This window comes from Bos taurus, chromosome 8, assembly GCF_002263795.3.
Source record: "Bos taurus isolate L1 Dominette 01449 registration number 42190680 breed Hereford chromosome 8, ARS-UCD2.0, whole genome shotgun sequence".
In the NCBI taxonomy this organism is placed as follows: Eukaryota; Metazoa; Chordata; class Mammalia; order Artiodactyla; family Bovidae; genus Bos; species Bos taurus.
This window is the reverse complement of record NC_037335.1, coordinates 7484613-7510112: the sequence shown is the minus strand read 5'-3', so window position 1 is coordinate 7510112 and position 25500 is coordinate 7484613. Positions and strand designations below refer to the sequence as shown.

The 25500-nt window shown below is 44.6% G+C and overlaps 1 protein-coding gene across 1 annotated transcript; it reads right to left on the bottom strand.

Moving 5' to 3' along the window:
- Positions 1-9211: 9211 nt before the first annotated feature.
- On the bottom strand, positions 9212-9964 carry DEFB136 (defensin beta 136). The gene is made up of 2 exons (XM_024996388.2): positions 9886-9964; positions 9212-9430 (listed from the first exon to the last, which is right to left on the bottom strand). The coding sequence occupies exons 1-2, from the start codon at positions 9938-9940 to the stop codon at positions 9258-9260; spliced, it is 228 nt and encodes a 75-aa protein (XP_024852156.1). The 5' UTR covers positions 9941-9964; the 3' UTR covers positions 9212-9257.
- Between the last annotated feature and the right edge of the window lie 15536 nt (positions 9965-25500).

Sequence of the window (25500 nt, the reverse complement as noted above, 5' to 3'; positions counted from 1 at the left end):
TAAGGAAGGCTTTTTTGAATCAGTATAGGTATGATTTATTAAGCATCTAATATATATGAGGCCTTGCAAATATCTCACTTAAGCTTCATAACAATCACTTGAAACAAGTATTATTATATTCTCTTTTTGTTTGAGATTAAAAATTTTTTAATCCCAAATGGACATTTTCAGGACACATGAAGCATTTGTTTATGCTTTAGTATTACAGTATCAAGTTTTTCTTTGCTGAATCGCTCTGACTCCATTGCATCTTAATATTGACTTTTTTAAGAGGAGAAGCTGAGGTTTGGACTTTAGTAAGTGGTCCAAGGTCACAATGATGGATAAAGAAGTCTGGGGTGACTTGGGGGACCCCACTTCTTCTTGCTGTCGTCCTCCACCTTCTCATCCATGTGCTCCTGACATAGCCCTGGGGTCAACGTCCCAGAAGCCTTGCTCACACAGCCGGTAGTGGGAGCAGGGGTCCCCAGGGCAGTGCTGGGGCTCTGTCTCCATGTCCCCCACAGGCTAGTGCAGTGCCTGGCACGCAGTGGGTAGGCAGCTGATATCCAAGGAACAAAGGAAACAATAGTGGTGATACTGATGGATACCAAGCATGGTTCCATTTGTGTACTTATTCATCTGTCACGAACATGTGTAGATTGTCAGCCCCTTGGGGGCACATACCCTGGTCCAAGCTCTATGGCCTCGGCACTTCCTGTGGCCTCCACAGCTAGCCAAGTGGCTGAAACATCCCCTGGAGCAGAGGCTGGCAAACCCAGCCCTGTGAGCCAAATCCTGCCCACTGCCTGATTTTTTTAAAGTTTTTTTTTAACATGGAAAAATAATTAAAAAAAAATTTCTTTTTTAAATCTCAATTAAATTTGTTACAATATTGCCTCTGTTTTATGGCTTGGTTTTTTTTGACTGAGAGACATGTGGGTTCTGAGCTTCCTGACCAGAGGGAGCTTCTGGGCTCCTGGGCCAGGGCTTTGCTTGCGAACCACATGGTTTCCCAGGAGGAAGTGGTGAGGATGGGGTGTGGCTGTGCCTGGGGTGGGGGGACATACCAGCTGGGGGAGCTTCTTCCCAGGAGCTGGACCTCAGTGCCGTCCTCTCCAGAAGTGGCTACCTTTAGGAATAGGTCATCGTGTTAATGCACCTAGATTGTAGGGGCTTCTGGGAGCTGCTGCCCTGGTGGTTTGCCCCATGACAGTGAGGAGAGAACTTGACAAAATCAGGGGGCAGCGGGCCAGCTCCAATAGTACCACCAGCAGCAACGAGTACTAGTCTGGAAAAAAAAAATACAACTTGTTTGTACTGAGTACTTGGGCTTCGTGGGTTGCGCAGGGGTAAAGAGTCCACATGCCAAGCAGGACATACGGGTTCAGTCCTTGGGTTAGGAAGATCTCCTGGAGAAGGAAATGGCCATCCACTCCAGTATTCTTGCCTGGGAAATCCTATGGACGGAGGAGCCTGGCGGGCTACAGTCCATGGAGTCCATAGAGTTGGATGAGACTGAGCGACGAAACACACATAACACAATGAAGGCTTACCACTGTGTGTCAGGCTCTGTGCTAATCACTGTTTACCTTACTCAAGTTCCCAACCATCCTGTGGAGACTAACTTCCCTGATTATTCCCTTCTCTTCTTTTCCCCGCTTTTCTCCTTCTCCCCTCCCCCTCCCCTTTATCCTCTTCCCCTCCTCCTCCTTCTCCCTTTGGCACTCCCTTCCCAGGGAACAGAACATGGAGGCTAACAGAGGTTAAATGACAAGGTCACCAAGCTAAGACATGGTTCTGGAAGGACCTGAACTTAAATCCAAATTGTCTGATACTGAGGCCCATTCTGAATGAGTACACAGCTCTGCTCCCATTAATGAGTCCTGATGGCATCAGGGCCCCTGATCCGAGCCAGGCGGCCGGCAGCCCAGGGAACATCGTGAGTCCTCATGCTTCAGTGGGTCCCGCTGCTCCTCAGCCGCTCTGTCATCAGACTCTTATCAGGTCCTGCCCCGGGTGTCTGCAGGCCCTGACTGAAGGTGGGCGGAAGCAGCCCTCGTATGGTTGTTCACCGCCGGCAGGAGCAGAGCCAGCATGACTAGCATCCTCCAGAAGAGCAGCTCCGGGGCCAGACCTGGCCTTAGGTGACCCCAGGCCGGCAGAACCCAGGATTTACTAGTCATTACCTTCTTGTATCCTCCCAGGTTCTACTTAGGAGAGAGAGACAAAGACAGGCAGAGACAGAGTGGAGCATCTAGGACCGTCTCCACGACTGCTGTGGGATGGGGAGCCAGGACTGGATGCTTTGGTCTCCCCGAGTGGGTGGCTGCCACCTCTAAGGTACACCCGTGGAGCCCCTGGTGATTCCATAATGGCCTTTGTGCCTGACAGTTTACTCATGTTACATGCAGTTTTCAGCAAGAATGACTCTGAACGTTCCAGTCCTATCTAAGCTGTAGGGGAGGAAAGCAAAGACAGGGTCACGTCTTCTTTGATGTCTTCTTTTTCCAAGTGAGAGCTGTTCCTCCCCTCAGGCTGGTGGAATAATGGCCTTAGGAACCACAAGAAAAGGGTAGGGATTTTTAGTCCTTTGGGGGTGGGGATGGGGTCCTGTGAACCCTTTTGAAATTTGGTGAAAGAATGTTTGCCTTTTTCCCCTTCACCTAGTTGTCTGTCTTATTTTCTGCTTTTATGTTAATTTCACTGCATTTATAGGCATTTGTGAGCATCAAAACTCTTCTCTCTTTCTTTTGGTTAGTGAGTGGACTTAAGAGAGCACCTGGGAAACTCTCTAGACAGAATGCAATGGGCAAGCTAAAATACAATACCCTGTGCACCAGGGATGACTTCTGGCTTTTTTTTTTTTTTTTTCCTGAAATGTTGAGGATCAGAGGCAGGAAAGAGTCTGAGCAGATATGTTTCCTTCAGGCCTGTCCTTGGAGAAGGGAAAGTCTGAAACTCAGCTGCTGGGTTTTATTTTCCTAAGCAGATGATGACAAGAGTCTTTATTTATTTATTTATTTTTTAATTCTTGGGGTATAGCTGATTAACAGTACTGTGATAGTTTCAGGTGGATAGCAGAGTGACTCAGCTATACATATACAGGTACCCATTCTCCTCCAAACTCCCCTTCCATCCAGGCTGCCACATGGCATTGAGCAGAGTTCCATGTGCTATACAATAAGACCTTGTTGGTCATTCATTTTAAATATGGCAGTGTGTACATGTCCATCCCAAACTCTCTTGAGTATCCCTTTCCCCCGTCTTCCCTTCCCCCAAACCCCCACCAACTCCCCCCCTACCCCGCACCCCAACCTGGCTCCAACCCCAAGTTCCTTCTCTAAGTCTGTGAGCCTCTTTCTGTTTTCTAAGTAAGTTCATTTCTATCATTTTGAGAGTGTTAATAGCCTCCGTAGGGAGGCCAGAGGTCCCCAAGCAGGCAGGAGGAAATAAAACTGCAAGGGCAGACATTTTTATTTCTTTTTTCTCTTATAATGCTGTGTTGTCACGGTGACCCCTGGTTCCACCTGAATTTAACTTTATCTCAAACCTTGAGCTACTGCTGCTGCTGCTGCTAAGTCGCGTCAGTCGTGTCTGACTCTGTGCGACCCCATAGACGGAAGCCCACCAGGCTCCCCCGTCCCTGGGATTCTCCAGGCAAGAACACTGGAGTGGGTTGCCATTTCTTTCTCCAAATCATGAAAGTGAAAAGTGAAAGTGAAGTCGCTCAGTCGTGTCCGATCTTAGCGACCTCATGGACTGAAGCCTACCAGGCTCCTCCGTCCATGGGATTTCCCAAGCAAGAGTACTGGAGTGGGGTGCCATTGCCTTGAGCTAACCAGTGCGTTTTTCTCATGGAAATGTCTTCCTTAAGCTATGCTAATGAACTATGTATTTGTCTTTCTTCAAGATTCATGTCAATTGTTTTATGGCCTGGGGTGACTCACCTTGTGCTAATGCTATCTCAAAATGCCTGTTGTGGGTGAGGAGCCTGGTGCAACTCTTTTAGTTTTGAGGTGTTTCCTTCCTCTAATTAGCAGCTTGCTGATAGGTACATAACTCTTTGCTAAAAACTAGCAAGGGGGCACTCTTTCTTTCCCCGTCTGATGTCTATGTCAGAAGCTTTCTCTATCTCTTTTAAACTTTAATAAAACTTTATTACACAAAAAGCTCTGAGCGATCAAGACTCATCACCGGCTCTGGATCAAATTTTTTCTTCTCTGGAGGCCAAGAATCACGGCATTGTCCTTGGCTTGTAGCAGCAACCTTTCAATTTCTTTTTAGATTCCACATGTAAAAGTTGTCATACAATATTTTTCCTTCTCTATCCGACTGAGTTCACTCAGTATGATAGTCTCTAGATCCATCCATGTTGCTGTAAATGCGTTATTTCATCTTTTTAATGCCTGAGTAATATTCCATTGTATATAGGTACCACATCTTCTTTACCCATTCCTCTGGATGACAGGGGTCTTGATGAAGATCTGTGATATCTGCCCCTGGTCAGAGGTGCTGGAGGGGAGGTGAGGAAGGGCTGCTGGGCCAGCACCCCCCATGAGCTAGAAGTTTTGTGTGGGTATGGATGGGTCATTGCTTCTACTGCAATGGTGAGAGCAGCAATGTTTGGCATATGAAATCTTAAGGCCACACTGGTCTTGAATCATGAAAGTTACTGAGTAGCCTCAAAAATACAACTTAATAGCCAGAGACATTATAGCCTGAAGTCATGGGAAGTTTTGAGGGACTTGCTATTGGATCTAGTTGGATCCTTGATTCCTCATTGGACTATAATCTCCAATCAACACATCCAGCTAGAAATTACTAGAGAAATGCAAATCAAAACTATATGAGGTATTGCCTCACATCAATCAGAATAGTCATCATCAAAAAGTCTATGAATAATAAACACTGGAGATGGTAAGGGAAAAAAAGAACCTGTCTACAGTGTTAGTGGGAATGTAAATTGGTGCAGCCTCTATGGAGAATAGCATGGTTGTTCCTTAAAAAACTAAAAACAGAGCTACCATATGATCCAGCAGCCCCACTTCTTGGCATATATCCAGGAAGGATGAAAACTTTCATTCAAAAAGATACATGCATTACCCAACGTTCATTGCAGCTGTATTTACAATAGCCAAGACAAGGAAGCAAGTAAGTGTCTATCAACAGATGAATAGATAAAGGAGATGTGAGATATATATTTATATATATGTAAAATTGTATATTACGTAGCCATAAAAAAGAATGAAATAATTCCATTAGCAATAACACTGATGGACCTGGAGATTATCGTAGTAAGTGAAGTAAGTCAGAGAAAGACAATTATCATATGATGTCACTTATGTGTGGAATCCAAAAAAATGATACAAAGGAGCTTATTTACAAAACAGAAACAGATTCACAGACACAGAAAACAAACTTATGGTTGCCAGTGGGGAAGGGGACAGAGGGATAAATTAGGAGTTTGGGATCAACAAACACACACTGCTGCTGCTGCTAAGTCGCTTCAGTCGTGTCCGACTCTGTGCGACCCCATAGACGGCAGCCCACCAGGCTCCCCCGTCCCTGGGATTCTCCAGGCAAGAACACTGGAGTGGGTTGCCATTTCCTTCTCCAATGCAGGAAAGTGAACAGTGAAAGTGAAGTCGCTCAGTCGTGTCTGACTCTTAGCGACCCCATGGACTGTAGCCCACCAGGCTCCTCCATCCATGGGATTTTCCAGGCAAGAGTACACACTACTACTATATATAAAGTAGATAAAAAACAAGGGCATAGCACAGGGAACTATATTCAATATTTTATAATAATCTATAATGGAAAAAAATATTAAAATTTGTATATATATATAATGGACTTCCCAGGTGGTGCAGTGGTAAAGAACCTGCCTACCAATACAGGAGACACAATACATGGGTTCAGTCCTTGGGTTGGGAAGATCCCATGGAGAAGGACGTGGCAACCCACTCCAGTATTCTTGCCTGGGAAATCCCGTAGACAGAAAAGCCTGGTAGGGTACAGTCCATGGGGTCGCAAAGAGTTTAACATGATTTAGTGACTGAGCACACACCTATACACACACACACACACACACACACACACACACATGCATAACTGAATAATGTTGCTGTACACCTGAAACTAACACAACACTGTCAATCAACTATACTTCAATGAAAACATACATTCAGTTATATTCCTTTGCTTCATAATTGAGAAGTGGCATTTCATGCAAAGATGGGCTCCATAAAGGGCAGAAATGGTATGGACTTAACAGAAGCAGAAGATATTAAGAAGAGGTGGCAGGAATACACAGGAAAACTGTACAAAAAAGATCTTCATGACCCAGATAATCACAACAGTGTGATCAGTCACCTAGAGCCAGACATCCTGGAATGTGAAGTCAAGTTGGCCTTAGAAAGCATCACTACGAACAAAGCTAGTGGAGGTGATGGAATTCCAGTTGAGCTATTTCAAATCCTGGAAGATAATGCTCTGAAAGTGCTGCACTCAATATGCCAGCAAATTTGGAAAACACAGCAGTGGCCACAGAACTGGAAAAGGTCAGTTTTCATTCCAATCCCAAAGAAGGGCAATGCCAAAGAATGCTCAAACTACCGCACAATTGCACTCATCTCACACGCTAGTAAAGTAATGCTCAAAATTCTCCAAGCCAGGCTCCAACAGTACATGAACTGTGAACTTCCAGATGCTGAAGCTGGTTTTAGAAAAGGCAGAGGAACCAGAGATCAAATTGCCAACATCTGCTGGATCATCGAGAAAGCAAGAGAGTTCCAGAAAAACATCTATTTCTGCTTTATTGACTATTCCAAAGCCTTTGACTGTGTGGATCACAACAAACTGTGGAAAATTCTTCAAGAGATGGGAATACCAGACCACCTGACCTGCCTCTTGAGAAACCTATATGCAGGTCAGGAAGCAACAGTTAGAACTGAACATGGAACAACAGACTGATTCCAAATAGGAAAAGGAGTACATCAAGGCTGTATATTGTCACCCTGCTTATTTAACTTCTATGCAGAGTACATCATGAGAAACGCTGGGCTGGAAGAAGCATGAGCTGGAATCAAGATTGCTGGGAAAAATATCAATAACCTCAGATATGCAGATGACACCACCCTTATGGCAGAAAGTGAAGAGGAACTAAAAAGCCTCTTGATGAAGTTGAAAGAGGAGAGTGAAAAAGTTGGCTTAAAACTCAACATTCAGAAAACTAAGATCATGGCATCTGGTCCCATCACTTCATGGAAAATAGATGGGGAAACAATGGAAACAGGGAGAGACTTTATTTTCTTGGACTCAAAAATCACTGCAGATGGTGACTGCAGCCATGAAATTAAAAGAGGCTTGCTCCTTGGAAGAAAACTTATGACCAACGTGGACAGTATATTAAAAAGCAGAGAGATTACTTTGCCAGCAAAGGTCCGTCTAGTCAAGGCTATGGTTTTTCCAATAGTCGTGTATGGATATGAGAGTTGGACTATAAAGAAAGCTGAGTGCCAAAGAATTGATGCTCTTGAACTGTGGTGTTGGAGAAGACTCTTGAGTCCCTTGGACTGCAAGGAGATCCAACCAGTCCATCCTAAAGGAAATCAGTCCTCAATATTTATTGGAAGGACTGATGCTGAAGCTGAAACTCCACTACTTTGGCCATCTGATGTGAAGAACTAATTCACTGGAAATGACCTTGATGATGGGAAAGACTGAAGGCAGGAAGAGAAGGGGATGACCAAGGATGAGATGGTTGGATGGCATCACCAATACAATGGACATGAGTTTGAGTAAGTTCCAGGAGTTGGTGATAGACAGGGAAGCCTGGCGTGCTGCAGTCCATGGGGTTGCAAAGAGTTGGACATGACTGAGTGACTTAACTGACTGAAACCACTTAAAAATGGGACTGGCATGTGGTCAGTTATTGTTATTAGGCTTGTGTGTGTATGTTCAGTTGCTCCTCTGTCCATGCAAGTTTTCCAGGCAAGAATACTGGAGTGGGTTGCTATTTCCTACTACAGGAGATCTTCTTGACCCAGGGATAGAACCTGGGTTTTTGCAATTGGCAGGCAGATTTTTCACCACTGTGCCACCTGGGAAGCCCATTATTAGGTTCAATGGATGTCTTATACTTGGGCCTGTTCAGTTCAGTTCAGTCTCTCAGTCATGTCAGACTCTTTGTGACCCCATGAATTGCAGCACGCCAGGCCTCCCTGTCCATCACCAACTCCTGGAGTTCACTGAAACTCATGTCCATCGAGTCGGTGATGCCATCCAGCCATCTCATCCTGTTGTCCCCTTCTCCTCCTTCTCTTAATCCCTCCCAGCATCAGGGTCTTTTTCAATGAGTCAACTCTTCGCATGAGGTGGCCAAAGTATTGGAGTTTCAGCTTCAGCATCAGTCCTTCCAATGAACACCCAGGACTGATCTCCTTTAGGATGGACTGGTTGGATCTCCTTGCAGTCCAAGGGACTCAAGAGTCTTCTCCAACACCACAGTTCAAGAGCATCAATTCTTCGGCGCTCAGCCTTCTTCACAGTCCAACTCTCACATCCATACGTGACCACTGGAAAAACCATAGCCTTGACTAAATGGACCTTTGTTGGCAAAGTAATATCTCTGCTTTTCAATATGCTATCTAGGTTGGTCATAACTTTCCTTCCAAGGAGTAAGTGTCTTTTAATTTCATGGCTGCAGTCACCATCTGCAGTGATTTTGGAGCCCAGAAAAATAAAGTCTGACACTGTTTCCACTGTTTCCCCATCTATTTCCCATGAAGTGATGGGACCAGATGCCATGATCTTAGTTTTCTGAATGTTGAGTTTTAAGCCAACTTTTTCATTCTCCTCTTTCACTTTTATCAAGAGGCTTTTTAGTTCCTCTTCACTTTCTGCCTTAAGGGTGGTGTCATCTGCATTTCTGAGGGTATTGGTATTTCTCCCGACAATCTTGATTCCAGCTTGTGCTTCTTCCAGCCCAGAGTTTCTCATGATGTATTTGGGCCTGTAGTCATGTATTAATCAACTGATTTTGAATTGGATGTGGGAATTACTTATTGGAGATTGGAGGGCAGAAAAGAGAGTAGGAATGCATATTGCCACAATGCCCCTTTAAGAAAGCACGTATGAAATTTTGCCAGTAAATTGGTTATAATCCGGCCCCCTTTTGTTACCCAGAGCCCAGTTAACCATCCTTACACACAAATTAGAGGTCTCATCCTTTTAGCCATTTGTGTATCCTTTTAATTGGACACATGAGGTGAGGGTCATGGTAAGTTGACTTGAGGGGGTTTATTAATCTTCAGTTCTATGCAGCAAGACAGTACATTGTGACAGTAGGCGACCCATTTCCATCCCAGTTTACAGCCGAAGTAACAGTCGCCGCCAAGTTGAGTGCAAGTACGGACTGTCGCTCCATTATTACTAAACACACTGTTCCCTGAAGGAGAAAAACACACACACACAAAAGAAAAAGTGGTCTTCAAGAGCCTGGGGGAAATCTTAGGGCTGTCCTCTCTTTCCTGGTGAATGGCTTCTCAGTTTGGGATTTTCCTTCTACACTCCATCCTCTCACCTGCTATTACATTTTGGCGAGGGCCACTGACTCCAGCACTAATCAGAGGAAGCCGAGGGAAACAGGATTGTAAATAGCTGGACAGTGATCTATGCATGTGGTGATAAGGACTCCCCTCTCTTAAGCTGTGGCAGACTTTCAGGAGGTAGCAACAGATGATCAGGGCAGGGGCTGAATAACACTCAACTAGCTCTTGCCTCTAGCACCTCCGTTGAGTTATATGGTGGTCTCCCTGCTGGGCTTACACCAATGGCTCTTTTCAAGTGCCTCAATCCTCGGAAGGCCCTCAATTTTCATGACCCATACCCATCATTACTTACCTGAAGGCAATGAGATCACCAGGAGGAAGAGTAACCCAGAGAGACGGAGTCTCATAGTTGATGAGGACACAGAGCTACAGCTTCCTGGGGGTGGCTATCTGGGAGGCTCCTTTATAGCGCTGGGCAAAGCTGGGTGGGGCTGGACACTGGCCTCATTCTATCTGGAGGGATACCCAGGGGAGACAGGCTTTTTCAGGATTACAGGAAAAGGAATCCCTGGCCCATTCTGTGTGGCTTCCTCTTCTACAAATCATGGGAGAGGAAAGGACTCAGTCAAGGTAGAAGAAAGGGAGACAGTAGGTATCATCATGCTCAGCACTGGGCACTATTCCTGTGTCACTTCAAATGGACACTGATGGGAAAATGGCAGGGAAATGTCTGCTTGTTCCTCCCATTCTTTGCAGTCCCACTGAAAACACAGGAGCCCAGAGAGGTGATGTGATAAAACAGGCTTAACTGAAGGCCAGAAAGGATGTCAGCAAGAATTTACAGTGTTCCAAGAAGCAAAGGATCGCAGGGTGTCAACTGTTGGCCTGACCAAGAGTTAGGCAGGTGTTCAGACATAGTGAAGAAGGGAAAGCTTATGTGCCTATTGGAGGCTTGCGCTGTAGGGAACCTCACCCCCCAGAACAGTTCACTGAGCGACTTTGTTTTCTAAATGACTGATGTAGAAAGTCAGCTGGACTTTGGGAACCAGTTCTGGGGAAGGTTCTGTTTTTGCAGTGGGTGAGTTAGAATTCTCTCCTGGCCCCTGAGAGCAGGAAGACCTGGTTCAGGGTTGGCTGCCCTCTGTTAGGAGTAGAGCAGAACAACACTTCCCTGGAGCTAGAGGGACATGGTTCCCGGGAAGGGTCATTAGGTCTGCCTCCCTGGAGGGATGGTGGGAAAGAAGAAGGCATGAACTTAGGCTTTATTCTTGCCCCTGAGCCAGGCTTGTACCTGAATGATCCAAGAGTGCAGGGTTCTGAGTCTGTAAAGTGGCAGCAGAGCATAGTTTTATTGGTTACACTCTGTTTTGCTGTCACAGGCCCCCTTGGATGAATTATTTAGCATCTGTGAGTTTCAGCTTCCTCTTTTCTTTCTTTTTTCTTTTTCTCTTTCTTTCTTTCCCTTTTTTATTTTTAGGATAAAAAAAATTGAGGTAGAGTTGCTGTACAATATTATGAAAGTTACAGGCATACAATGTAGCGATTCCCAAATTTTAAAGGTCCATTTCTAGTTATTATAAAATATTGACTAGATTTGCTGTGTTGTACAACATAGTCTTGTATCTGATTTTATACCTGTTTGTACCTTTTAATTCTCTACCCCTGGATATGCAGATGACACCAACCTTATGGCAGAAAGTGAAGAGGAACTAAAAAGCCTCTTGATGAAAGTGAAAGTGGAGAGTGAAAAAGTTGGCTTAAAGCTCAACATTCAGAAAACTAAGATTATGGCATCCGGTCCCATCACTTCATGGAAAATAGATGGGGAAACAGTGGAAACAGTGTCAGACTTTATTTTTCTGGGCTCCAAAATCACTGCAGATGGTGACTGCAGCCATGAAATTAAAAGATGCTTACTCCTTGGAAGGAAAGTTATGACCAACCTAGATAGCATATTGAAAAGCAGAGACATTACTTTGCCAACAAAGATCCATCTAGTCAAGGCTATGGTTTTTCCAGTGGTCACGTATGGATGTGAGAGTTGGACTGTGAAGAAGGCTGAGCACCGAAGAATTGATGCATTTGAACTGCTGTGTTGGAGAAGACTCTTGAGTCCCTTGGACTGCAAGGAGATCCAACCAGTCCATTCTGAAGGAGATCAGCCCTGGGATTTCTTTGGAAGGACTGATGCTGAAGCTGAAACTCCAGTACTTTGGCCACCTCATGCGAAGAGTTGACTCGTTGGAAAAGACTCTGATGCTGGGAAGGATTGGGGGCAAGAGAAGAAGGGGACGACAGAGGATGAGATGGCTGGATGGCATCACTGACTCCATGAATGTGAGTCTGAGTGAACTCCGGGAGTTGGTGATGGACAGGGAGGCCTGGCATGCTGCGATTCATGGGGTCGCAAAGAGTCGGACATGACTGAGCGACTGACCTGATCTGATATTGCCCCTCTGCTCTTCCCTCTCCCCACTGGTAACCACTGTATATATTCTATCTGTGAATCTGCTTTATTTTGTTATATTCACTAGTTTGTTGTATCTTTTTATAAAGATTCCACATATAAATGATATCATACTATATTTGTCTTTCTCTGTCTTATTTCAGTTATTATAATACCCTCCAAGTCCATGTTGTTGTAAATAGCAAAATTTTATTCTTTTTTATGGCTGAATAGTACTTCATTGCATGTGTATACATTTATACTTACATATAGCATAACTTTCTTAATCAATTTTTTTTGTTGATGGGGCTTTGCTGGTGGCTCAGCAGTAAAGAATTTGCCTGCAATGCAGGAGATACAGGAGACACAGTTTCAATCTCTGCATTGGGAAGATCCCCTGGAGTAGGAAATGGCAACTCACTCCAGTATTCTTGCCTGGAAAAAGTCCATGGACAGAGGAGCCTGGTGGGCTACAGTCCAGGTGGGTTGCAAAGAGTCAGACACGACTGAGCACACAGGCATGTTCTATTGATGGACACTTAGGTTGCTTCTATAGTGCTGCTATGAACACTGGGGTGAATATATCTTTTTGAATCAGTGTTTTTTTTTCTTTCAGATAATCTTCCTTTTCTCTAAAAGTGCACTGTAAGAGGTTTTATTTGAGGATGAAATGAGATAAAGCTTACAAATTGCATTGTGCTCTTTCCTTCTCTTCCTTACTCTTTATTAAATTCTGCCACTATAGTTGTGTTTCTTTTTCTTCTGTGGACCCTCTCCAAGAGACTTCTTAGTGAATGCAAGACATCACTGGGAAAGTTTCATTCTGGTTTACAACAGTGGGTATGGTTGAGGACATGGCTGGAATGGGGATGGAAGAGAGATGATGGGCGAGTGGACTAGAAGCACCACGGTTAGTGCTAGTTCAGGGCTGAGGATTCCCTTGCAAGATCCCAGGAAAGGCTCCCAGGAGACCCTTCAGTGGGCATGCGATTCCGGCCCATAGAGCCCAGGCCATATGCTAACCATCTGCTATCATAGACACAGTGAGACCATAGCATAGACATAGACAAAGCATAGACACCTCATTCTTTCAGAGATGGAGGAAACAAGGCTCAGATTTGTGAATGGACTTGCACAAAGGAAGGAAGCAAGCCGTGGGCTGTGTTGACATCAGATATTCAGCTGTCTTGATACTCAGTTCAGAACTCTGTCCTTCATATATTTTAAATTGTTCAATTGTACTTTAGGGAAGATGGGAAGTATGAACCTAACATTTTCTAAATACTTCTGAGTCCCTCCTACACACAGTTCTGGAAAAAAAACAGATCTAACATGTGTCTGGGAATCAGTATATGTTCAGGACAGACCCTTTCCTTTCCATCCACAGATGTCCTAATAAATCACCATTCCAGCCTTTGGGAAGGAGTTTCTCCTAAGTGAGTTAAGTGTTCCCACCTTCTGCTTGAAGTCTTGTTGAACAAAGCTGCCAGGGAAACAGAAACGGCTTCATTCTCTTTTATTTAGTATTGCTGTGTTGGTGCTTTCTTCCTTTATCTTAGTTTTCTAGAATTCTCATGCTCGCCTTACTATTGTCTTTACCTTTGAGAAAAAAAAATGTTCACTGCACATCCTGCTGCTGCTGCTGCTAAGTCGCTTCAGTTGTGTCTGACTCTGTGTGACCCCAGAGATGGCAGCCCACCAGGCTCCCCCGTCCCTGGGATTCTCCAGGCAAGAACACTGGAGTGGGTTGCCATTTCCTTCTCCAATTCATGAAAGTGAAAAGTGAAAGGGAAGTCGTTCAGTCGTGTCCAACTCCTAGTGAGCCCATGGACTGTAGCTGACCAGGCTCCTCCGTCCATGGGATTTTCCAGGCAAGAGTACTGGAGTGGGGTGCCATCACTGCACATCCTACAGAACCTTGATGAATTACCCTGTCAAATTGAATTATGCTTCCTTTTCAGCTGTCTCATTTTACTAGTCAGACAGGTCCTGAATGCAATGACTTCACTGTTTATTTTTCTGCATGGGCAAATTTATTTTCTCCCATGGTTTTTATTTTAAAATTTTATTATTATTACATTATCACAACTACATTAAAAATTATTAGGCTATTAAAATTATACTTTTCTTTTCCATTATTGTTTATTACAGGATATTGTATATAGCTCCCCTTTCTATACAGTAGGACCTTGTTTATTATCCATCCTATAGGTAATAGTTTGCATTTGCTAATCCCAAACTCCCAGTGCATCTCTTCCTTCCCTCCTGGCAATCACAGTCTGTTCTATATGTCTGGAAATTTACAGACTCCACCTTTTTTAGAACAGTTTTAGGTTCACAGCTAAATTGAGTGGAAAGTTCAAACAGCTTCCTCCTGTCAATCACCCCTACCAGAGTGGTATGTTTGTTTCAAATGATGATCCCCCCACAGTGACATATATTATCACTCAAAATGTGTACTTTATGCTAAGGTTCACCTGTGGGATTTATGTTGTCAGCTTTGACAAATGTGTAACATTTCATCCCTCTTGTAGTATCATAAAGAAACCTCACACCAGCCTAAAAATCTTCTGTCCTCTGGCTGGCTCTTATTCTTAAACTTTTAACATAAAATATTGACAAAAGATGAAATTTAATACACATAAAGAAAAACACATCACAGACTTAGCTCAGTGACTGAATACACAGCAAACACTGTGTAACCACCACTCAGATCAAGGAAACAAATGTTCTCCAGCACCAGGGACGTCTCAGGCCCCACCAGTGACTGCAGCCCACTCCCTCCCCTTGTGGGAGACAGCTCAGACGCCAGGTGTGCGGACAGGTGATGTATGGACACGTGGTGTGTGCACGCCTGGTGTGGGGCACGTGGTGGGCAGATTAGTGACGGGTGTACACATGGTGCACAGACGCCTAGTGCTCAGGCACGTGCTGCGTGCCGGTGAGGAGGGCCAGTGGAGGCACGTGGACCCAGGCGTGCGGATGGCTCTGGCTCGCGCCAGACCTAGGGACTGGGACCAACAGTCACCCAGGTGTGGGAGGCATGCCAAGTGACATCCTCGTGGGTTCTCTGAGGAGGATGCTCCGGCGCCCGGCCCCCCGCCCCCCCGCCCTGTTGATTTTAAAGGATTTTCAGACTTTTAAAAAGTCTTCCCGCCCCCTTTTTTTCCCCTTCTGGCTGCTAGGCCCGAAAGCGATGGAGCCTGCGGAGACGGGGAGGAGAGAGCAAAGACTACATTCTTACCAATTATTCTTCTCAAATATTTGCTTTTACTGCCTGCTACAGAGGTTGGCCTTTTACTAGAACTATGCATCACAGAGTAGTCAAGCTATCCAGGAGCAGGAGAAGATTTTCAAGACAGGTAAGCGCTAAAAGGGCTTCCCTGGTGGCTCATGGTAAAGAACACGCCTGCCAGTGCAGGAGATGCGGGTTCCACCCCAGCGTGGGGAAGATCCCCTGGAGGAGGCATGGCAACCCATGCCAGTATTCTTGCCTGGAGAATTTCATGGATAGAGGAGCCTGGTGGGCTGCTCTTCATGGGGTTGCAAAGAGTGGGACACGACTGAGCGACTGAACAACAGCAAGTGGTTAAAAAAAAGTAAGGCACAGAAATAAAGATGCCATCAAAGTTGCATTAGTTTGTGCCATGCCAGAGCTTGAGGTTTGTGAGAACCATGGAAATGGGAATATGTTTGGCTGAAAAAGCTTACAAAAGACTCTATATATGGGGTCCAAGCTCAGGTACTTCAACTCAGCTCTCCAAATGGGAATAAATGAATGAGAATGGTTTCTTTGACAATTCCCACCAAAACTTCTCTTCCGAGGTACAGGCAGGCTATATGTTTTAGTGTAAAGAACCCAGACCTTAGCTTCTGATAGATTCAAGTTGGCCTCTGTGCTCTGCTACTTCTGAGATACGTGATATTGGATAAGTCACTTACTGTGTCAGAATTTCGGGGTCTTCATCTGTAAGATGAGAATCAGTGTACCTCTTTATAAGTTGTTGTGGGATAAATGGATATGACACACAGAAAATACAGGGACTGTGGGTTCTTGGAAGAACTTTTCTTCCTCTTTGTATGAGGAGAAGAGACAAAAGTGAATGGGAAATGACTTGGCCATATCTCTATCATATTATGAGTCAAAAGAATTGTGAGGGGAGAGGGATGGGAAGACAGCAGGAGAGACTTTGGCAGGCTGGCACTTCCCTAGTGCCCTGTGGGTTTTCATTGAGACTTGTAGAAATTGAGTTTCTCTGCAAGATGCCTCCTTGGTCTCCACTTCCTCACCCCTGATGGAGTAACCGAAAATCCAGTTGTTCAGGAAGGCACACAGAACATGTTTTGATTGGAAAAAATTTAGATGAGGATCAGGGGTGGATGTTCAAAAAGTATTTTTTTCCCAGGCCTGTTTTCTGAGGGTACTGCTTTGCCAGGTCTCCCCAGGGAATTTTGTCCCTCTTTCAAAACAGAATCGTTATGTTGCTACAGCCTTGATTGTTGGAATGTTCTCTTTTGTGATGTGCAGTCTGCTGTACACTTGCCTTCATGGACTGAATAATACTCAGGATACTCAAGTTATAATAAATACTTTACCCAGAAACAAGTTGGAAGAGATTCTGTTTCCTATATGAAAACCCCTGGGATTAAAATAAGGTCTCCCCATCACACCAATCCTGGAAGATATCAGTGGACACAGATCTGTTATACCTTCTCTTCTGTGGTTAATCTGTGAGGCTTGGGAACCCGGGAATACCAAGGGCTAGTGCCCCAAGTTCCGACCAGGAACCCAAGGTCTCACAACAGACCGCAGGATCACAAGGTTTAAAGATGCATTTGCCTAGACCAGTCCTCCTGTAGGGTCTTTGTTCCCATGTCCAACTCATCCCTAAAAAACCTGAGGGTGTCAGTCCTAGGGAAGGCCTGAGGCATATTGCCATGGCCCAGCTTAACATACACCCATCCCCTTAGGTGGAAGCACATTGTCAAATGGAAGATCAAGGTCAGTGAAAGGAGAAAGCCTTTCAGGTGTGATGAAGGGACATGTTTCTGATCCTAGAACTTCCCAGCAGAAGATGGGAAGAGCCTGTTTCAAGCTAGGGTGGATATTGGGGTTTAGTGTGGCCCATTCTGCCATATAGGGCTGATGGGAGAATCCATGGAAGTCAGAGGGTAGGAGTGCATTGCTGCCGTCTCCTTAGCAGCTGGGGGACATCAGACCAGAGGAACAAAGGGTGTGAGCACAGCAGCTTCTCTGATCACTGGGAAACTTGACCCAAACCTTGGGTCTTCTAGGGCATGATCCAGAACCCTCCACTCTTTCACCAGGCTCTTTTAACTGTATGTTGGGGTGGGACTTAGAGTGAGGATTAAGATCATAGTTTCAGTGTGTCTAACAGCCTGCAAGCTCTGAGCAAGAACTTCAGACCAAAACATAAGTCCAAACCCATGTAGGAAAAAAAATTTAACCAGCTGGTTCCATATAACCATGACATGCGGATACTAAAGAAATCCCTGTTTGGACCTGGAGAAGTTCAAAGAGGAAAGGGGTCTGGTTGTGGCAAGCAATCAAGAGACATTTCTGCCTCGAAGGGGCTGTGTAATCAGGTGAATCCACAATTGCCTTTAGCAAAATTTGATTATGTTTGGAGTCTTAGGACATTCTGTGAGGAGATGCTGGCTTGGAACTGGTCCCTGGCCACATGCAAGGAAGAATGTTCTCAGTGCTTTCTTTCAAGATCAGATGCCCTTATGCCACTGGGCAGATGCCCAAAGTCCCCTGGGCTAGTTTGCCTTCTTCCTTAGCTTCAGACAGATTGTCTATAGAACATGATGCTTTCCTTTGGGCATTTGAGTCTCTTCCTAGTCCTTGAATTTTCTAGTACAGTTGTAGCAAACAGGGCTGTCCTTATCTCCATGGATTTCTGTGAGGGCTGTGAGAAAGGCAGTTCTACCACACTGGTCATGGACCTGGTGTGTGACAAATCTTCAGCCTTACTCATGACTGTGAGCAGATCAGCAGCCCACCTTGCCCTTACTCAGACTCGTGTCTGTAAGAAGTGAGTTACAGACCCAATGTGGGGAAAATACAGAAGGGCCATGATCACTGTGAGTGTGGAGGGGAAATCTAGCATGGGGCATGGAAATGGAGAGCTCTGCTGCTGCTGCTGCTGCTGCTAAGTCACTTCAGTCGTGTCCGACTCTGTGCGACCCCATAGACGGCAGCCCACCAGGCTTCCCCATCCCTGGGATTCTCCAGGCAAGAACACTGGAGTGGGTTGCCATTTCCTTCTCCAATGCATGAAGTGAAAAGTGAAAGGAAAGTTGCTCAGTCGTGTCTGACTCTTAGCGACACCATGGACTGCAGCCCATCAGGTTCCTCCATCCGTGGGATTTTCCAGGCAAGAGTACTGGAGTGGGGTGCCATTGCCTTCTCCAATGGAGAGCTCTAGATAGCAGGAAACCAGGAAGGTTCAGTTCAGTTCAATTCAGGGTGGCCAACATTAGTGGCGCTTTATGCCAGGCCCTTTGCTGGGTTCCAGGGACATAGAGAAGATTCCTGCCCTCACTGGTGCATGGCCCATAGATTATAATTTTCATATAATGAGGTAAAAGTTGTGAACAGGAATTACATACAGGATACTATGGAAACTTGGGGCACCAAATTGAGCTTTGAGAGAAGCAGGGAAGGCTTCTTGGAGAAGATGAATCTTTTAGGGTAAGTAGGAATTATCCAGGAAGTACAGGAAAGAGGGCTCTAGGAAAAATCAATAGATCCACAGATCAGGGCACAGAGGTATAGAAAAGTCTGGTGTGTGCAGGTATGAACACATATTTAGATGTCCCTGAAAGGTGGGATGTGGTTACAGATGAGGCTGGTGAGGGAGGTAGAGCCAAGTTACAAAGGGTCATGAGTGAAATTTTATTAATTTATTTAATTTTATTTTTCATTGAAGTATAGTTGATTTACAGTGTTTGGGATATATAGCAAAGTGATTCAGTTATACCTAAATGTATCTCTATCCGTATATCTGTTCTTTTCAGATTCTTTTCCATTATAGGTTATTAGAAGATATTGGATATAATTTTCTGGCAATTTGATCTCTGGTTCCTTTGCCTTTTCTAAAACCAGCTTGAACATCTGAAAGTTCATGATTCACATACCGTTGAAGTCTGGCTTGGAGAATTTTGAGCATTACTTTACTAGCATGTGAGATGAATGCAATAGTGTGGTAGTTTGACCATTCTTTGGCATTGCCTTGCTTTGGGATTGGAATGAAAACTGATCTTTTCCAGTCCTGTGGCCACTGCTGAGTTTTCCAGATTTACTGGCATATTGAGTGCAGCACTTTCACAGCATGATCTTATAGGATTTAAAATAGCTCAACTGAGATTCCATCACCTCCACTAGTTTTGTTCATAGTGATACTTCCTAAGGCCCACTTGACTTCGCATTCCAGGATGTCTGGCTCTAGGTGAATGATCATACCATCGTGGTTATCTGGGTCATGAATATCTTTTTTGTATAGTTCTTCTGTTTTCTTGCCACCTTTTCTTAATATCTTCTGCTTCTGTTTGGTCCATACCATTTCTGTCCATTATGGTGCCCATCTTTGCAAGAAATGTTCCCTTGGTATCTTTGATTTTCTTGACGAGATCTCTAGTCTTTCCCATTCTATTGTTTTCTTCTATTTCTTTGCATTGATCACTGTGGAAGGCTTTTTTATCTCTCCTTGCTATTCTTTGGAACTCTGCATTCAGTTGGGTATATCTTTCCTTTTCTCCTTTGCCTTTAGCTTCTCTTCTTTTCTCAGCTATTTGTAAGGCCTCCTCAGACAAACATTCTGCCTTTTTGCATTTCTTTTTCCTTGGGGATGTTCTTGATCACTGCCTCCTGTACAATGTCATGAACCTCTGTCCATAGTTCTTCAGGTACTCTGTCTATCAGATCTAATCCCTTGTATCTATTTGTCACTTCTACTGCATAATTGTAAGGGATTTGATGTAGATCATACCTGAATGGTCTAGTGGGTTTCCCTACTTTCTTCAATTTAAGTCTGAATTTGGCAATAAGGAGTTCATGATCTGAGCCACAGTCAGCTCCCGGTCTTGTTTTTGCTGACTCTATAGAGCTTCTCCATCTTTGGCTGCAAAGAATATAATCAATCTGATTTCGGTGTTGACCATCTGGTGATGTCCATGCATAGTCTTCTCTTGTGTTTGCTATGACCAGTGTGTTCTGTTGGCAAAATTCTGTTAGCCTTTGCCCTGCTTCATTTTGTACTCCATGGTCAAATTTGCCTGTCCCTCCAGGTATCTCTTGACTTCCTACTTTTGCATTCCAGTCCCCTGTAATAAGAAGGACATCTTTTTTGGGTGTTAGTTCTAGAAGGTCTTGTAGGTCTTGATGGAACCGTTCAACTTCAGCTCTTTGGCGTTAGTGGTTGGGGCATAGACTTGGATTACTGTGATATGGAATGGTTTGCCTTGGAAATGAACAGAGATCATTCTGTCCTTTTTGAAATTGCACCCAAGAACTGCATTTCAGACTCTTTTGTTGACTATGATGGCTGCTCCATTTCTTTTAAGGGACTCTTGCCCACAGTAGTAGATATAATGGTCATCTGAGTAAAATTCGCCCATTTCAGTCCTTTTTAGTTCCCTGATTCCTAAAATGTTGATGTTTACTCTTGCCATCTCCTGTTTGACCACTTCCAATTTGCCTAGATTCATGAACCTAACCTTCCAGGTTCATATGTTATATTGCTCTTTATAGCACTGGACTTTACTTCCATTGCCAGCCTCATCCACAACTGGGCATTGTTTATGCTTTGGCTCCATCTCTTGATTCTTTCTGGAGTTATTTCTCCATGCTTCTCCAGTAGCATATTGGGCACCTGCTGACCCAGGGAGTTCATGTTTCAGTGTCCTATCTTTTTGCCTTTTCATACTGTTCATGGGGTTCTCAAGGCAAGAATACTGAAGTTGTTTGCTGTTCCCTTCTCCAGTGGACCAGATTTTGTCAGAACTCTCCACCATGACCTATCCGTCTTGGGTGGCCCTACATGGCATGGCTCATAGTTTCATTAAGTTAGACAAGGCTGTGGTCCATGTAATCAGTTTGAGTAGTTTTCTTTGATTGCAGTTTTCAGTCTGTCTGCCCTCTGATGGATAAAGATAAGAGGCTTATGGAAGCTTCCTGATGGGAGAGACTGACTGAGGGGGACACTGGGTCTTGTTCTGATGGGCAGGGCCAGCTCAGTAAATCTTTAATCCAGTTTTCTGTTGCTGGGCAGGGCTGTGTCTCTCCCTGTTGTTTGACCTGAGACCAAGCTATGGTGGAGGTAATGAAGATAATGGTGACCTCCCTCCAAAGGTCCCATGCCTGCTCTCCTACAAGCAGTGCCCCCAGCCCTGCAGCAGGCCACTGCCTACCCATGCCTCTGCCAGAGACTCCTGGACTTTCACAGGCAAGTCTGGCTTAGTCTTTTGTGGGGTCACTGCTCCTTTCTTTTGGATTCTGGTGCACACAAGATTTTGTTTGTGCTCTCTAAGAGTCTGTTTCCCCAGTCCTGTGTAAGTTCTGGGAGCTCTATGGTGGGATTAATAGTGACTTCCTCTAAGAGGGTTTATGCCACACCCAGGTCTGTTGCACCCAGAGCCCCTGCCTCTGTGGCAGGCCACTGATGACCCATACCTGCGAAAGAGACACTCACACACTCAAAGGCAGGTCTGGCTCAGTCTCTGTGGAGTCTCCTGGTGCATACAAGGTTTTCTTTGAGCCCTCCAAGCATGTCTGGTGGGTATGGGGTTTGATCTAAATACAATTTCACCCCTCCTACCATCTTGCTGGGGCTTCTTCTTTGTCTTTGGAGGTGGGTTATCTTTTTTTGGTGGGATCCAACATTCTCCTGTCAATGGTTGTTCAGCAGAGAGTTGTAATTTTGAAGTTCTTACAGGAGAAGATGAGTGCATATCCTTCTACTCCACCATCTTGTTACTTGTAATGAGGGGTACTCATTACACTTGTGTGTTTGTGTAATCCAGGGTCTGTCTCTTGGTTTTTCACTCTCCCAAAGCTTATCAATCCCCCAGGGACCAGATTCACATAAACCAGGCTCATCTAATTTATTTGCAAAGCATATCTCACGATATATTGTTTTCTGATGAGAAACAGTTATCATGGGGTTGAAATATTCTATGTCAACTGAGTTGCAGCATGGGTACTTTGAGCCCCTCATGCACTGCTGGAGGATGAACATGGTTGGAGTATTTTATGATCATGATTACACCGGTAAGGGATCGGCCAGAGAGTGATGCTTTTTATTGATATGAGTTTGAAGTCCGCTTGTCTTACATTGGTTTTCCTTGGTTTGTGTCCTAATACATACTTCCTAAAGTTGAATGTTTATGTTGAGGCTTATCTGGTAGTTGGAGTACATGTCTAAACCTTGTATCTGTCTTTTAAAGACAGAAAGGCTCCTCACAGTGCCCAGCAGTTTAGTGCTGTGTGATACATATGGTCTCATCCTAGGCTAAGCTGAACATGATTTGCTGGTGGCATCAGAGATATGAGGGTTTTTTTTCCCACTACTCTATATGGTAGCCATTTCAGCTTCCTTCTAGGTCTCTTTATATGAGAGAGAATAAAATTCCATCTTATTTAAGTCACTTTTATTTCAGGGTTTCTCATTATTTACATTATACCAGATCCTAACTGTCACCACAGGCAAATTATATTTAATAGAAAGCTGGCCAAGCTATGTGAACATTAGCAAAAAGAGGAAACCAAAAAATATAACAGTGTTTATAGGCAAAAAAGGAAAGAATGTCACTATGTCACAAGCAGTTCACTTGGGAGCTAACTGGTTCTTGTGGGGGTTGTATTTAATTCATTTGTTTTATAGGGTAAATTTTACCCTATCAGGGAATCAGTTTGTCTACATGCTTCAATGTTGGAATCTGTTTGTGGTGTTTTTGTTGGAATTGTTCAGGGTCTTTTGTGTTTTGGCATTATAAAGCTTATAAAAATGGGAAATTATTTCATCTATCCTGAAGGAAAGCTCTTTGGGGTGCATATTAGGTATGTTAAGATCAGAGGAGCAATGGTCCCTGAATGACTCACAATTAATCTGGCAGTCAGATGCGCTTTACAAAGGAGAGGAATACTCTGATAATGAACTGCCCTGAGGGCTCCCTTGGACTTGAGGCATTCAATTCTAATTTCCTATATAGGAGCTCCAGAGAAGGAAATGGCAACCCACTCCAATATTCTTGCATGGAGAATTTCATGGACAAAGGAGCCTAGCGGGCTACAGTCCGTGGTGTGAGGGGAGTGTGTAATTTCCTCATTTCTGTCTTGCTGCAGCAAAAATTTGAAGTGATGGATGGATCAGTGTTATAGCTCAGTTTTATTAGGAAAAACAGAGGATAGTACACCCTCGAGGAGTGAGGGCAGGTTGACCCAAAAGACAAGAGAAGAGAGGCCTCAATCCTTCTAGGCTTCCTCCTTTTATACATTTGTCTCCTCCCCTCTGAGCCTGCCCTATGTAAACTGGGCTAGCCAGGAGGGCTGTTTGTTTTACCTGAGGTCCTCACTCTGGTCCTCGGAACTTCCTTTGCTCTATTTTCGCGGGCTTTCCCCTTCTTTGTCTTTTAGCCACCACCATTTTGGGCTCCTTTTTCTTATTCTACCTAACCTTCCCCCTCAAGAGATGGGAGGCCCAATTCTTGGGGAATAGGGACATCGCAATTTCTCTGGCTGCTTCCTGCTGAACTGGGATGGTGAGGGGGCATTGGGCCTCCCCCTCTTGCTAGTCTCAAGCCTTGAGTCTTTATAGTGGTGTCCATCTAAGGGTGAGTGATATTTTCTGTGGTCAACTGTAGTTTTATATATTCTTGTTAAACTGGCACTGCATGTTGTAGCCTCTTGACCTGGGCAGCGACAAAATGGGTTAGACAATTGATAATAAATGGAGCAATCATAAGCAGCATCAGTATGGTGATAACAAGGATTAGTAGGGGCATTAGGAAACTTCAAATTCCCCCTCACTAGGAGAAGGATCCCCCAAAGAGACTGTAGCCACCCCAAGACTTCTCCAGCTCATTTTTTGAGATCCTGTAGGGTCTGAATGTTTTTCTTGAGGACTGTGAGACTTTCTTTAACTTAGCTGGAGGTATTTACCCAGTAACAACACATCTCATTCAAGATGGGTCAAGTCCCTCCTTGTTCAGGGATCAGGAGATCTATCTCCTGTCTTTTTTGGAGTACAACCCCTGCCAAGCTGTGTTGGCTCTTTAGAGCTGTCTTGAGAAATCTTATTCCCAGAAACTTAATTTTGGGGGTGTTCATTAGAATGACACCCATTTGTAGTCCTGAACAGGTATCTGGGATCTTCCTGGGGCTCATAGGGTATTGAGTGTCCTCCTCTGTTTTCTTTCATGACTTGATTAGTGAGTAGTGAATCCAGGAGTCATGTCCTGGTACCTTGACTGCTGTGGGGGTAGAAAGTATTACAGAGTAGGTGCCCATCCATGTGGGCTGGAGTTGAACCTTTGGGGACCCATCTTTCCAGACTTTAATTAGGACTTGAGTCCCTGGAACATATAGTGGTGGCCTTTTAGAATCTTTTGGGTCCTGGTTGACACTCCACAAGCATATATCTTATTGGAATTGTCCAATGACCATGGTGTAAGACCAGAGGGTCTGAGCCTCTGGATCTAGGAAGAGGTCATTGACATAAGCAAAAGGTCTCCCATATAGCATTTCATAAGAACAAAGACCAACCTGTTCCTTAGGGGCAATATGAATGCAGAGGAGAGCTATTGGTAAAGCCTCTTTCCATCCTGGGGAGGTCTCCTGGGTTATCTTTTTTATCGTTAATTTTAGGAATTGATTGGCTCTTTCTACTTTTCCTGAAGACCAAGGCCTCTAGACACAATGGAGATAATAAGTAATGCCCAGTGCTTTAGAGACCCCTTGGGTGACCTTAGAAGTAAATGCTATCCCATTGTCACTTTGTAATGACCTGGGCAGGCCAAATCTCAGAATGATTTCATGGAGCAGTTTTTTCTTTACCACCTCCTCAGCCTTCTCTGGTGGTTCAGATGGTAAAGCGTCTGCCTACAACGTGGGAGACCCGGGTTCAATCCTTGGGTCGGGAAGATCTCCTGGAGAAGAAAATGGCAACCCACTCCAGTACTCTTGCCTGGGGAATCCCATGGACAGAGGAGCCTGGTGGGCTACAGTCCATGGGGTTGCAAAGAGTCGGACACGACTGAGTGACTTCACCTCACCAGCCTTCTCAGTCTGGGTGGGAAAGCCTTCAATCCATCCTATGAATATATCATGACTAATAGGTATTTATACCCTTGATAAACTGACATCTTGGTGAAGTCCATCTGCCAGTCCTCTCCTGGGTAGGTCTCACATCACTGGATGGGCTGGGCCAGCTGGGGTCTTCAAGCTCTTTGAGGGTTGTTCAATTGGCAATTGGGAAGGAGACTACTTGCCTTATAGTC